The 13882-nt window shown below is 46.1% G+C and overlaps 2 protein-coding genes across 3 annotated transcripts in view; one reads left to right on the top strand and one right to left on the bottom strand.

Moving 5' to 3' along the window:
* Nucleotides 1–8570, top strand: part of Ccdc167 (coiled-coil domain containing 167) — a 48879-nt gene extending 40309 nt beyond the window's left edge. Inside the window, exons 5-6 of the mRNA XM_060369196.1 lie at nt 2722–2781; nt 8447–8570. Of these exons, the coding sequence (XP_060225179.1) occupies nt 2722–2781; nt 8447–8495 (109 nt within the window). The 3' untranslated portion in view covers nt 8496–8570. The remainder of the gene's footprint in view (nt 1–2721; nt 2782–8446) is intronic.
* The window catches only part of Cmtr1 (cap methyltransferase 1), a 39441-nt gene extending 25559 nt beyond the window's left edge, over nt 1–13882 (bottom strand). The window contains exons 1-4 of one of the 2 annotated variants that reach the window (XM_021633444.2): nt 13717–13882; nt 11425–11559; nt 2418–2569; nt 590–748 (exon numbers count right to left, since the gene is read on the bottom strand). In XM_021633444.2, the coding sequence (XP_021489119.1) occupies nt 590–748; nt 2418–2569; nt 11425–11554 (441 nt within the window). In that variant the 5' untranslated portion in view covers nt 11555–11559; nt 13717–13882. Of the gene's footprint in view, nt 1–589; nt 749–2417; nt 2570–11424; nt 11560–13467; nt 13669–13716 lie in introns of those variants that run through there. The other variant, XM_060369192.1, reaches the window with a different exon arrangement.

Here is a 13882-nt window from a genome sequence, read left to right as displayed (position 1 = left end):
AAGCACGGCAGGAACCTGGAGGAAGCTGATGCAGAGGCCATGGTGCTGCTTACTCAGCCTGCTTTTTTTCTATTTGTTTGTTTTTCCTCACAGAGAAACACAGGGTTTCTCTGTGTAGCTATGGCTGTCCTGGAACACACTGTAGACCAGGCTGGCCTTAAACTCAAAAGAGATCTGCCTGCCTCTGCCTCCCAAGTGCCAGGATTAAAGGCGTGCGCCACCAACAACACCTGGGTTACAGCTTGTGTTTCATAGTACCCAGGACCACCAGCCCAGGGGGTGGCATCCACACACACAGTGAGCTGTGCCCTTTCACATCAATCATTTATCAAGACAATGCACCATAGGCTTGGCTACTCTGGTGAGGGTAGTTTCTCAGCTGAGGCTCTCTCTCCTAAAATGACTCTAGCTTGTGTCAAGTTGACATGAATCTAGCCAGCACATCTTCCATATAAGATGCTAACTTTGACCCCTCTAACCACCCTGCTCAAATTTCCTCTCAAGGGTTCAAATTTTTAAATACGGTTTCGGAGACCAGACATTCAACAATACCAATAGCTTTCCTGTTTCCTCCAACCTCACCAGTTACCTCTGGCTCATCTCGCCAATCCACATTCAGCTCCTGATCAAAGCCCTGCAGTGTCAGACCCAAACCACGTCGACCTTTCTGATTGGAGGCCTCCACGATGTCCTTCCGACCCTGGCTGTATTTACCCAATCCTTCACCTTCCTTGAAGCCCATCTTGGCCTGAAAAAAGAACGAAGCACAATTAATTCAGTCAACAGACTTTTATTTAGTCCCTATCTCAGGCCATACATTGTGATAAACCCTGAAAAGTATAGACGAGTAGGATCTGAAGTTTGCCTTTTGGCTTAATGATGAAGAGAAGCATAAATAACTCACTGTGGGCCAGTAACTCTGTCTATTCTGCAGGTGAAAGTCTAGGGCAACCGGTAGTCAGATAAATGAGAGGGGACTGCAGAGCTGTAATTAAGAGCACCAAAAATACTTAATGAATCTCACTGGACATTTGCACAACTCCCCCTCGTAGCTACTTTGTGTGATTAAGTGAAAAGGAAAACCTAAATTAAAGAGAACCTCATTTAGGATACAGCAGTTTCAAGTAGTAGCTTCTACCCTGCCCTAGCCCAGGCATGTGGCGTTCATTACCAGGCCAGGACAACCAGGGCTTACAAGGTAACCTATTCAGTTAGGAGATAAACTTTAAAGTTTGCTCCATAGAAAACAGAGAGGGAGGACATGTTAAGGGCCTGGCACATCTATGTCTTTTTAAATGTCCTGTCTATATGCACACTCTAGACCTCAGGTTACTGGACAAAGGTAAAACCTTCAAGATCAGGGAGCTGAATTCCAAATCCCACAGACTGTTAGCAAATCAAAGACCTTCCATCTAGAGATCTAATTCCTCTGGGGGCGGGGGTATCTGCAACCTGTTTGGAAGCTGCCATCACAGCTTATGAACTGGGCAGATTCTGTATAACAGACACAAGATCTTTTTCTGGGTCAGAGGCTAAGTCATAAGCTTTCTATCTTCCACGTACCCAAAGCTTATACACTTCAAATTAGAATCCTGACCTATGCTTTAGCGGGAACACATCTCATTCTTAAACTAATCTAACAAAATTATAGGAGCCAACCATGGCACTGGCGAAGCTGGACAGAAGGCAAATGTGGACTTCTCTAAACTTTATAAAACCACTAAATTTTAATGAGGAAAGTGAGCGGGTTTCCATTTTCATCTTTCTACCTGCAAGCAGGTATGAAAGCTGACAGTTGAGCCCTATATGCCATGAGACAATGCTGCTTGCATTTATTTTCAGCATCTCAGAATCAACAGGTATTGAGTCCTTTTTTTGGGGAGCATTCACTAGAGCAAAGCAGCATGAAACCCCTTCAACTACTGACATATACCCACGTCTAGGGAAGCATATTCACTCAAGCATATGAGGGGCATGAGCTAGTGAGGATAGTGAGATCCAGTTCTGGGCAGGACAGCAGACAATGGCAATTTTCATGGATGATGCCAAAATGACAGACATGTCAACTGAGAGGAGGCTGCACTTTCTCTTCTAAATTTCAACAGCCATATACGGGCAGTGGTGGCACATGCCTTTAATCCCAGCACTTAGGAGGAAGATGAAGGTGGAGCTCTGTGAGTTCAAGGCCAGCCTGGTCTACAAAGTGAATTCCAGGACAGCCAGAATACACAGAAACATCCTGTCTTGGTGGGAGGGGGAGGTGAGGGGGAGGAAAGAGAAACGACCAGAAAGAGAAAAATTACTCCAAACCTAGCCTGTGCCAACTAGTGTCCTACCCCCAACACTAATACATTCTTGTCCTCGTTCTCTCACTCTCCTGGGGTAGCTTTAGAAATCCATTCTAAGTCATGACATACCATAAGCTTCTGAGAAACACTGTTATACATGGAATAGCGAGAAGATGTTCCCTCCACAAGGGAATCTGCTTTGAAGGCATCTTTGAACCTGTCAGAGCAGGGCTGCTTCCCCTCAGTCTCGCTGTCAGATCCACTAAGGCTTGTGGCAGATGCTGGAAAAGAAAGAGAAGGTTTATGTGAGGCTGCATCATAAACTGCCTGCATACACTTACACCCCACTTAGTCAGCATATGTCTAGCATATGTCCCGCACTGAGTGGAGGTCACCAGTGCCCAAGGTGAAATCTCTTCTCTGCTTTTACCAGCTGTATGATCTTGGCTGTCACCACATTCCTAATGGCATGTACTACAGCAAGAACTCAAAGGTGAGTTTTCTTACCTCCCCTTCTCGGTGTTATCTGTTATCAACCTGAGATGACAAACCTGCCTCACAGGGCTGCTTAAAAACCAAAATAATATGTAAGGAAGCACACTACATAATGTGTATAGTGTAGATGTTAATTTTTTTCCTGCTACTGTTCAGTATTTAACATCTATTTCTTCTTTTCCCAAAATTATCTTTTCATTTTTATCCCATCTATTTATTTATTTGTTCGTAAAAGTTACTGGAGAGTGAGTGTGTGTGGAGGTCAGAGATAACTTATAGGAGTTGGTTCTTTCTGCGAAGTGGGCTCTGGAGATGGAATTCAAGTTTTCAGACTTGGCAGCAAGCACCTTTACCTACTGTGACATATTTCCAGCCCAAATTTCTAAATTCTGATTGCTTAACTTCCTAATTAGTTCTCTTTGCATTCACAGTCCCTTCAAACTCAGAGGCAAGGAAGCAGGTCTTCACTGAAGCTAGCTAGCTACAGGAAGAGAAAAGGAGGAAAGAGAAAGAAGGAAAGGGAGAGACATGGAAAGGCAGAAGAAAAAAGAGGAAAGGAAGATGGAAACACCAGCAGGAACAGCAACTGAGCAGACAGAAGAGAGTAAATGCTACAGGAGGGACTGGAGCCTGAGCAGGCCAAGCCTGCTCTCCACTGTCCATCACCTTGTCAAAGGGCTCCAAGTAAGATCTAAGTCAGCAGCAGCCAGAAAGGACGGGTACTGCCCCTCCATCTAGGTCAGATGCTCCTCAGTCTGGGCACTCCCGTGGGTGCCCACATTTACTGTCATGTGCTTTTCCCTGAAGGCTGCTTCATTCAAAGCAGTTTCTATCCAGGAGTTCTACTGACCAAAAACAACCTGGGAGGAAAGGGGCGGTTTCACCTTAAAGCTTACTTTTCTTCGGGGAAATCAGAATAGGTGCTGAGGGAGGAACCTGGAGGAGTAAACAGAAGCAGATCACGGAGGGGTGCTGCGCTGGCTTGCCCTCCCTGGCTTGCTCAGTCTGCTTTCTTAACAGAACCCAAGACTACCTGCCTAGGAATGGCACCCCCTACCCTGGGCTGGATTCTCCTATTTTAACCATTAATCAAGAAAACGACCCGCAGGACAATGTAATGGAGGGGTTTTCTTCATTGAGGTTCTTTCTTCCCACATGACTCTACCTTGTGTCAAACTGACAAAAACCTGGCCAGCACAATTGACCACTTGTCCCTAAAATGTCATGTTAAAGGCTGGGCAGAGACCTTTATTCCCAGCACTTGGGAAGCAGAGGGAGGCTGATCTCTACAAGTTTGAGGTCAACCTGGTCTACAGAGCAAGCTCCAGGACAGCCAAGGCTACACAGAAGAACCCTGTCTCAAAAAACCAAAAGTTTCATTTTAATATTAATATCACAATATAAAACACAATATAACTTTAAAAGTTTCACAGTCTTAAAAAGAATTCTAACACTTTAAAAGTTCAGTCCCTTAAAATATCCAAGTCTCTTAACTGTAGGCTCCTGTAAAATCAAAATAAGTTACATACTTTCTATTCCAAGAGGGAAGAACCAGGGCACAGTCAAAAGCAAACCAAAGTAAAACCAAAATTCAATTCAACAATGTAAAAAATCCAGCTGTTGTGGCCCTCACTTTTGATCCCAGTACTCAGGAGGCAGAGGCAGGCAGATCTCTGTGAGTTTAAGGCCAGCCTGGTCTACAGAATGAGTTCCAACAAAGCCAGGGCTACACAGAGAAACCCTGTCTCAAAAAAATAAAACAGGGGCTGGAGAGATGGAGGTTAAGAGCACTGGCTGCTCTTCCAGAGGTCCTGAGTTCAATTCCCAGCATGGTGGCTCACAACCATCTAAAATGAAACTTGGTGCCCTTTTCTGGCCTGCAGGTGTACATACAAACACATTGTATACACAATAAATAAATAGATCTTTAAAAAAAATAAAATTTTAAAAAGTTCAGTTTGATGCCTGGGACCCACTCATTACCCTCTGGGTTCCAGATGGGCCTAGGCAGCTGTTTCTCCAGCTCTGCCATTCACAGGGCAGGCAGCTTGTCTCAGACTCCCAGGACCGCTCCATTCCACGCCACAGCTGTTGCTGTCCTTGGTGGGCATCCAACTGTACTGGTGTCTCCAATGGCCTCTGCTGGCCTCTCAAAAGTGCCAAGCCTCTGCTGCTCACTATGACTCCTTCACAAACAACACCACATGGGAGAACCTCACACATTTTCAAAGCCAGAATGAACTGTAGCCTTGGCCACCTCCTGAGCACAGTGCTGACCCTGAGGGAATAACTCCCAGAAGATTCACCTCTGAGACCCTGGTCTCGTTAATTCCAGCTGTTTCTAGGCTCTAGCTAATCAGCATTAATTGTCCCAATCAAAGTAGCTCCACTTTCATGGTGCTGACCCCTTCTTAACCGCAGCTGATTTTTCAGTCACATATAACCACAACCAATTCCCCCAGTCTTTAAGAACCTCTCAAACTTAAGCCAGGCCTCCATCACCTGCACTACTCTCAGCATTACCTTCTAAGCTCCCACGACAGCTCATTAAGCTCTGAACACTCAACAGCTTCTCCAGCCTGAAGTTCCAAACTCCTACAATCCTCCCCCAAAACAACATGGTCAGGTCAGTTACAGCAATACCCTGTGGACTGGTACCAAGTTCTATTCTAGTGTGCTTTTCTACTGCTGTCAGAAACACTATGACCAAAAACAACTTGAGGAAGAAAGGTTTATTTCACCTTAGCACTTACTTCCTTCAAGAAGGGAGTCAGGGCAGGAATCGGAGCAGAGAGCTCTGAAGAACAAAGAGCAAGAGCGAAAGAAATGCAAGGCGGTGTTGGCACACACCTTTAATGCCAGCACTCAGGAGGCAGAGGCAGGCGGAGCTCTGTAAATTAAAGGCCAGCCTGGTCTACACAGCAAGTTCCAGGACAGCCAAGGCACACAGAGAAACCTTGTGTGGAAACAAAAAACAAAACAAACAAAATGCATAGAGGGAACAAGAGACATTAGAACTCAGAATGCTGATATTGTTTACTCTGTCAGAAGACAACTGGGGCTGTTGACATAATCCAGTGGTAAAGCATCGCCTACCACACAGACACACAGAAGGTCCTGGATTAGCTCCTTAGTGCGTGTTTTAAAACAAAACATGGCTTGTCTAGATCAGACAACTCTTTTGGTTCAGAACCTGCACTTTGAGAGGTCCATACTAAGTCAAATGGGACACTTCCTGGGAAGAAATAACTGCTGAACTTCAAATTTTAACAGATAAGATACATGTGCATTTTTTGTTTGTTTGTTTTAAAGAATGTAACAATCTGCAGAAGAAAAGGCCAGTAAATACATGGACAAAAAAATTCAAAATATACTCAAAGTTGTGTTTTCTATACCAATCACATAGCAAGAAGGCCCTTTCCTAACAGGATGGCTGTCCAATTTTTTAAATAAGGAAGTATCTTCTTACATCCATCAATGTAACACAAGTCACAGTGGCAGAGTGCTCCTCAGGAGGAAAGAACCAGAACATTAACAACAAGTAACCATGGAAACTGAGAAGTGAGGTGATATTTATTTTCTGTTTTGTACTGTCCTGCAGAAAATTGGGGGGGGAACCCCCACACAGCTATAAATAATTACCATTCCAAGCTTTGAAAAGAGACTGGTTCCTTTCCAAAGAAAACATCAGGCAGCAGCTGAGGGTGCAAGGCCTCCTAAGTGGTTCTAGATGCTCCCAAGGCTGTACTCTGTCAGCACTACATGATGACAGAGAGCTGTGCAGCATAAAGCCCACATGCTGAGGATGGTGCTCCACCGTGCAGACTCTCTTCTGAGTTGCCTCCATTCCTGTAACCCTCACTGCTCAGCACTGAAAGGGCTGGATGGGGAATGTGCCCACAGTGGCACTTCTGGGAAGTCTATAGTGATTCAGGGCAGGTTAGAAGCTGCGACTTTGTAACAGTTCTTACTCCTTTTACTAACCCTGTGGACATGCACAGACCTACCCTGAAAACACTAGAAACCTGTGTAAGATCCTGGGTCCTTCTGAAAGGAGATTGTGTTCACTCCAGCTCAGGGGAGTTGCTGGCTGTTAGATACCCTTGATAATCCAACAGCGAGAGTGGTGTGGCACACACCCCACCACCAGACACGCAGGGCGCCTGCCACTCTTAGCTCTCTGAGAGAAAGTCATGATTGACTTCTTTTTCTTCCATAACATCTTTGGGCCAAAAAAAAAAGACAGGAAAAGTAAAATTTGGGGGAAAACTTACCAGTCAAATCAGTGCTGGACTAGGTACAGAGCTCCAGCCTAAGACTCTGGCACAAAGATCTTTCCACTCCGTCCCTCCCAAGGCCCTAACTACTACACAGACACTCACGAAAAACTAACAAGCCTTATTTCTCTCTTTTATTCATGCACATAAAGGCAATTCTTAGTCTGACATGACTTAAGATAACGTTTTACAGACTGCGCCTAATGTCCAAAGACTGTAGCAGCCACTCTTTATTTTTATCCCCTGGGCCTTTGGGCCACTCCCTTCATATAAAATGGAAAACTATCATGGCTGCAGTAGAACTGAAGGGGAGGTTTTGCCTCCTAAGACCTGTAAGAGTTTAGTAAACACTGAGCAGAGAATTTAGTGATGACAACATACATTAACAGGACTAACAAGGCCAGTCTATTGAAACCTAAATTTCACTGAGAATTCACCAAAGCTGGGTGACAGCCCTGTTTACCTCCCGAGGAGGAGGCCTTCCAAGACACAGCAGAAAGCATTAGTTAGGATCTTCACTTAGGAGATTCTAAAGACTGACCTTATAAAAGAACAGGGTTCCCAGCTACCGGCAAAACTGTCCACATGACAATAGAGCAGTGGCACAAGCATTTAAAAATTAAAGTGGTAACACAAGGAGAGGCAGCTCCAACCAATCCTGGCCAAGATGAGCAGCACACAGATACGGAATAAATTATAAATTTTCATAAACATCACATCCTACCTAACAACTGCTGGGGAAATACTCATCCTTGCTTAAAATGCCATTTCTCCTTCATGCCAAACAAACAGTAACTCATTAGAGCAACTGAAACAGATATGGAAGGAAGTTTCTGATTAAAGTCATGAATCTGGATTGACAGGAAAGTGATGGTGTCTCAGGGCGAAAGTCTGTTTAGGGGAGGATTGAACCTGGTGGAGGGAAAGGTGCTCTTAATGAGGTGCTGCTGAAGAGCTTTGCAACTTCCAAACCAACCTGCTACAGGAGGATCATGAGCCCACAATACCGCAAGGAAGAGAGAAGGAAATTTCCTTAGGCTTTAGACCAGTTTTCCTTAAAGAAACAACTAAAAAGAAAAGAACACTATGCCCTCATCTACCTCTTTTTACTTCAGAAAGGTTATTTGGCTATAAGTTCCCAAGAGTTTATTTACACCTGAAAATGCTTTCCAACGCCACTCAGAACACCTGGAAGATCACAATGCCAAGGTGTCCATGATAACATCCTTTTCTTCTTTTCCCTGGCTAAATGTCAAGCTGCTGAGCTGACAATTTATCTACCCTGTGAATAATGTAAAACAAACAAACTGATTTAATAGTTAATGAATCATCACACCACACAAGGCCCAGACTGGAAGTCACTGCTACTTTTCTATTTTCTGATAGGCGCAAAGTGCATTTCTCAGTCACCCAGCTCAACAGCATGTGCAGGTAGAGGTGGCTGGAGCAAATGGAAACACCTGAAGAGGAAAGCTGCAGATGCAACCCAGGAGACAGAGGTTCTGACAGACAAACCTGTCAGAGCACACTGCAGGACATGCCTGAGAGGAGTGGACGCAGAACACAGTCGGCGAGGTGGAGGAGGACATCAGGTATTTTAGAATTAGAATTAGACCCTTAGGTCGATGACACTACCACCTTTTCTCAAGTCTGGCCCGGGAATTATGGCCTATGCCTCTGCTCCGTTGCCAGCCATGGAAGAGGCAGCAGGAGCCACTGCAGGGTCAGGCTGACTCCTGTTTGTTTTGTGTCACTGTGAGGCTGCCTGCTTTCTGCAGTAAAGTAACTTGAAAACATGGAGCTTCTGTTGGTTTGTCTCCACCTCCGCCTCCACCTCCTGCCTAGTTTTCCGCAACTGAACGCAACTGGCCAGCCTCAATTCTCCACTCTGTACACAACAGCAACAGTCAATCCGAACTGAGTCATGAAGCTACTTCCAGAGAAGGCAAAAGCTGTTCTGTAGAATTAAGGCATTTTATGCAGGCTGGTGTCAGCTGGGCGTGTTGGTGCACACCCGTAATCCCAGTGCTGTGAATTTGAGGCCAGCTTCGTCTACAAAGTGAGTTCCAGGACAGCCAGGGCTACACAGACAGCCAGATCTACACAGAAAAACAGTCTTGGAAAAAAACAAAACAAACAAAAAGCTTAAAATGTCAATCAGAATAGTTCCCTTAAAGGAGGCTCAACTTTATGTATTCACCATCCCTACCTGGGAGCTGCCCTCTCATTCTTTTCAAAGATGTTACTTGACAGGAAAGGTCCAAAGACCTGCTTAGCACTAAACACATACTCCCACACAGGCCTATGCCCCTCATAGGCCCTCCACACCTAAAGGGACCTACACACCAGCAGTTTCCTTTTCTTTTCTTTCCATTTAGTAACCCTGGTTACACACAGACTTTCTCTTCAACACTGAAATCCACTCAGGCCTTTTTATAATTTTTTTTTTTTGACAGGTCCCACTACATTGCTGAGATTGCTCTCAAGTTCATCAGCACACACGATCCCTCTGCTGTCAGCCTCCCATACGGCCACGAGCCGCGCACTTGTGAGTGCTCAACATCAGCGAGCCTTTGATACTCATTCCTCTACAGGCAAGGTCATGAGAGTCTGTCTAACCCAGACCACACCTGTAGAACCCTCTGGCCAGCTTCCCTGAAGCAAATCCTTCCTTAACGACACCAGGAAGAAAGGATCACATCCTTGTCACCAATCTGTTACAAAGTTTCATTCACAGTGCATGCAAAATGCAGCCTGCTAGTATACTGGGCTGAATATAATCGCCTCCTCCAAAATTCCTGTCACCTATAAACCAGACAGAAATTTTATTTGGAAATGCAGTCTTTGCAGATATGATCAAGTTAAAATAAGGTAATACTAAAGCGGCATAAATCCTAAAACAATGACTGATATCCTCAATATAGGGAAATGTGGACACAGACTCAGGAAGGCAGAGGCAGAAACTAGAGACAGACTGCCACCAGAGCCATACGGTACCAAGGATTCTCAGTGAGCCCCTAGACATTACGGAAGTTAGGGGTAGGGAGACCTTCCCAAGAGCCTTCATAGGGACCATGCAGTCCTGATGACAACCTGGTTGAGCGTGCTAGTCTCCAGAAGGGAGTGAGAGTAGGGTTCTACGGTGAGCAAAACAGCATGCAAGACCAGCTGCAGAAACGAATGGAAGCCAGTAGAGTGGTGTAAATGTGTAATCCCAGCACACAGGAGGCCAAGGAAGGTGGATCTCTGTGAGTTCAAGGCCAGTCTTGTTTATAGAGTGAGTTCCACGGTAGTCAAGAGTTACACAGTGAGACCCATCTCAAAAAAAAAAAAAAAAAAAAAAAAAAAAAAACAAAACAAACAAACAAACAAAAAAACACGCTAGGCATGGTGGCACGCCTTTATTCCCTGCACTTGGGAAGCAGAAGCAAGCTGATCTCTGAGTTCAAGCCAGCTTGATCTACAAAGCTCCAGACAGCCAGGACTACACAGAGAAACACTGTCTCAAAAAACAAAAAATAAAAAAATTAAAAAAAAAAAGGTGGAGGGGAGAAAATAAATGAATAAAGCTGGCTTGTCTGAGTTGGTATAAACACAGTACTTTTTTTGTTTGTTTGTTTTCGAGATAGGGTTTCTCTGAGTAGCCTTGGCTGTCCTAGACTCGCTTTGTAGACCAGGCTGGCCTCGAACTCAGAGAGATCCACTGCCTCTGCCTCCCCTAGTGCCTGCCCAGCTTGAACACAGTACTTCTAATTGCCTGGCATATGGAGTGAATTCAGATATTGTGAATGTCCACAATGTTAAGACAGGCAAAGCACAATATTTTTCAACCAAATATTTGAGCTGGATATAAACTGCAAACAGAGTGATGCTCCACCACAGCTGAGTATTTCTGACTACAACTGCTAAGGAACTGAGAAAACTATAATTCAAGGACCCTAGTAAGAACAGGCAGCTCCACCCCACCTCTAAAAAGGAACCCCCTAATTATTGACAGCTATTAAAAATACAGCACTCAATGCTTGACACATCTTCTACCTGACTTTAGGCACCTACTGGGGGACCAGAACAGATCAAAGGTACCTCCTGGACCTCGCTCTGTAGACCAGGCTGGCCTTGAACTCTTGAGATCCACCTGCCTCTGCCTACTGAGTGCTGGCATTAAAGGCCTGAGCCACCACCTCCACCTGGCTCCATACTCTTAGCAGAACAGTGGCAGAATGAAGACTCTATATAGCTACCATCTTTCTGTCAAATTTGCTAACTTTGCCGAAGGGACAGTGAACTATATTCTGCTCAACCCAAGTAGTAAGGATTCAAACAACCAGATGGCCAGTGGCCTCAGATCACATAAGCCAGTATACCTTTTGCTGCATGATTGACAGAGGAGAGAGGCTCATCATCAGATGTGGAGCTGAAGTGCCGGGCAAGCTCCCCAATTCGCTTCTGTTTCTTGAGGGGGGCAGTGCATTCTGGGTCAGTTCTCCTCTTCATTGTTACTGCAACCATAAATCCTGCCAGTCAGCTCTGAGGTTAGAACTACTGGGAGCGAAGCAGGTATCCCAAAGACAACCACCACCAGCTGGAGATTTGACCACTCCAAGCATCTTGTGTGAGCACTTGTCCATCCTCTCCCTCCAATAAGGTCCAGGAAAAAGGCTAGCCAAGCTCTGCTGTTCAGTACCAATGATTAGTTTTACTAGGAAACAAGGTAGTCTCAGGGGCCACTGGTGTCAGATAGCAAAGTCAGATTAACTCATTAAGACACAGGAGAAAAAGGGCCTTTTAATACTTGTTATTCTATACTTTTGAGACAATACTGGCGATTCATGACAGTGTATACTGGAACAAATTATGAGACATACTAAGTAAAAACCACCAGTATTTCCAAGGACCACCACAGAATGATTTTTTTCTTTCATCATTTTTGCCGGAACAATTAAATTGTATATAACATACAACAAAAATGCTGGGATTTGGTTTATTTTGTGTTTTGAAATAGGAAAAAAACTAGTGTAGGCATGGAAGTACCAGCTGGTTTACAAGCAAGAGTGAAAAAAGACCCTGGGAAACGGATAGCCATAGCACTGAGATACAAAGACATTAATATTTTTTCCTTTTAATTTTTTTTTATGTGCAAGGTCCTGGGTTCCAGCTTAACTCTGCAAGGGGAAAAAAAAGGAAAGAACAGGAAGCTTGCATGATGGCCATGGGTATATGAGAAGGGGAAAAATAAAAATAAAAAGGATATGGAGCTGGAGCCATTTACAGGTCTTGAATTCAATTCCCAGCACCCACACCGGACAACTCACAACTACCTGTAACTCCAGCTCGAGGGAAACAGACACCTCTGGCCTATGCAGGCACCCACATGCATGTACACAAAATTTAAAATAGTGAAAAAAATTTTTTTTAAAAATGAAGCAACGAAGCAATTACGAGATCTTCAAGAAAAGTAGTGCATTCGTACAGGGAACTCAGAAAGGAGACTTAAGTTAGAGGTGCACTGACAGCTTAGGGAATGGGATGGGGGTGCAAGAATGTACTTCTATGGTGTGTAAGTCACACACATGGTGACCTTAAGGTCATGCTTTCACTGTGAATTGACTACTCAGTATTGTGATATGAAAACTTGAGCCAGTTCTACTTATTTAAAAACATTTGTTGGGGGAGGGGAGCAAAAAAGAACGAGCATCAGCAGCTGAGGCAAAAAAAGGAATGGAATTTGAATGGGATTTATGATCCTTCCCTCTGAAAACTAGCAAAATCCTGAATCACGTGTCCGTATTTCCAGCCCAAGGATGAACCGCTGGACTCAATGTACAGGCATCCCATTCTCGGGGGGGGGGCAATTTCCTAAGTGGCACAGGCAGCGCCTATCAGAGGAAAGCAGGAAGACCAAGGAGGCTGAGCAAACTGAAAGCAAGGCCTCATGGAGCCACATTCCCTTGACATCACACAGCGCCCGAAAAGGCCCACAGGTGAACTGTTGAAAAGCTCATCACTGAGCCTTCGACTGGCCACAGCACGTAAAATGGGGCTCCCTCAACTCTCAAGCGGTCCTGGGGGCCCTGAGGGGAGGGGAAGGGAGAGCACGGCGAACTCTGTGGACTGCGAAAGGGGCAGATGCGAGAAAATGAAACCGCTTTGTGGAAGGCAAGGCGGCAGATACGAATGGCCCCTCCACCACAGCGCCTTCAATCGGGGCCTTGCAGGGAATCCAGTTCTCTCATTTTCTCGGCAAGGGGGAAGGCCACAGAGCTAGGCAGTGACCTGCAATGGCAGACGCGCCGTGACCAGGCACTTCTGAGCGCAGGGAACGGAAGGCCCGCTTCTACCCGCTGCTCGGTTCCCATGCCCTCTGCAGCCTCCGCGCCCGGGCCTGGGGTTCGCACTGGCACCCTTACGCAGAGAGGAGAGAAGGGAACGCCACGTCCCCGGCCGAGCTCCTCGTTTGGAAACGTCAGATGTGAGCCTGTGTGCGCAGAGGCCGGCAGCAGCGGCAGCCCGGCTCCGCGAGGTTGCTGGGGAGAGAGGGGGCAGCGGGAGCGGGGAGAAGCTACCAGAGGGCGGGCAGGCCGGCCGCCCCGGGGAAGGATGCTGTGCCCGCGCGCCCGCCCGCTCGCACCGCCCCCGGGCCGCGCGCCGGCACTCACGCTGAGGGGATGGGGCGAGCTGCCGGCGAGCGGAGACGAGGGGTCAGGCCTCCACGGTCGCCAAGGAGCCCGGCCCCGCAACCTCTTCCTCCCTCACTTTCGTTTCCTCGCAAGGCAGGCCAGCTGCGCGGTCGCGCTCGGATCCCGCCCGCAGGGCGGCGCTGCC

The sequence above is a fragment of the Meriones unguiculatus genome, chromosome 16 (assembly GCF_030254825.1).
Source record: "Meriones unguiculatus strain TT.TT164.6M chromosome 16, Bangor_MerUng_6.1, whole genome shotgun sequence".
NCBI classification, from domain to species: domain Eukaryota; kingdom Metazoa; phylum Chordata; class Mammalia; order Rodentia; family Muridae; genus Meriones; species Meriones unguiculatus.
Note: the sequence above shows the minus strand (reverse complement) of the source record. Positions and strands in the feature narration are given on the sequence as shown.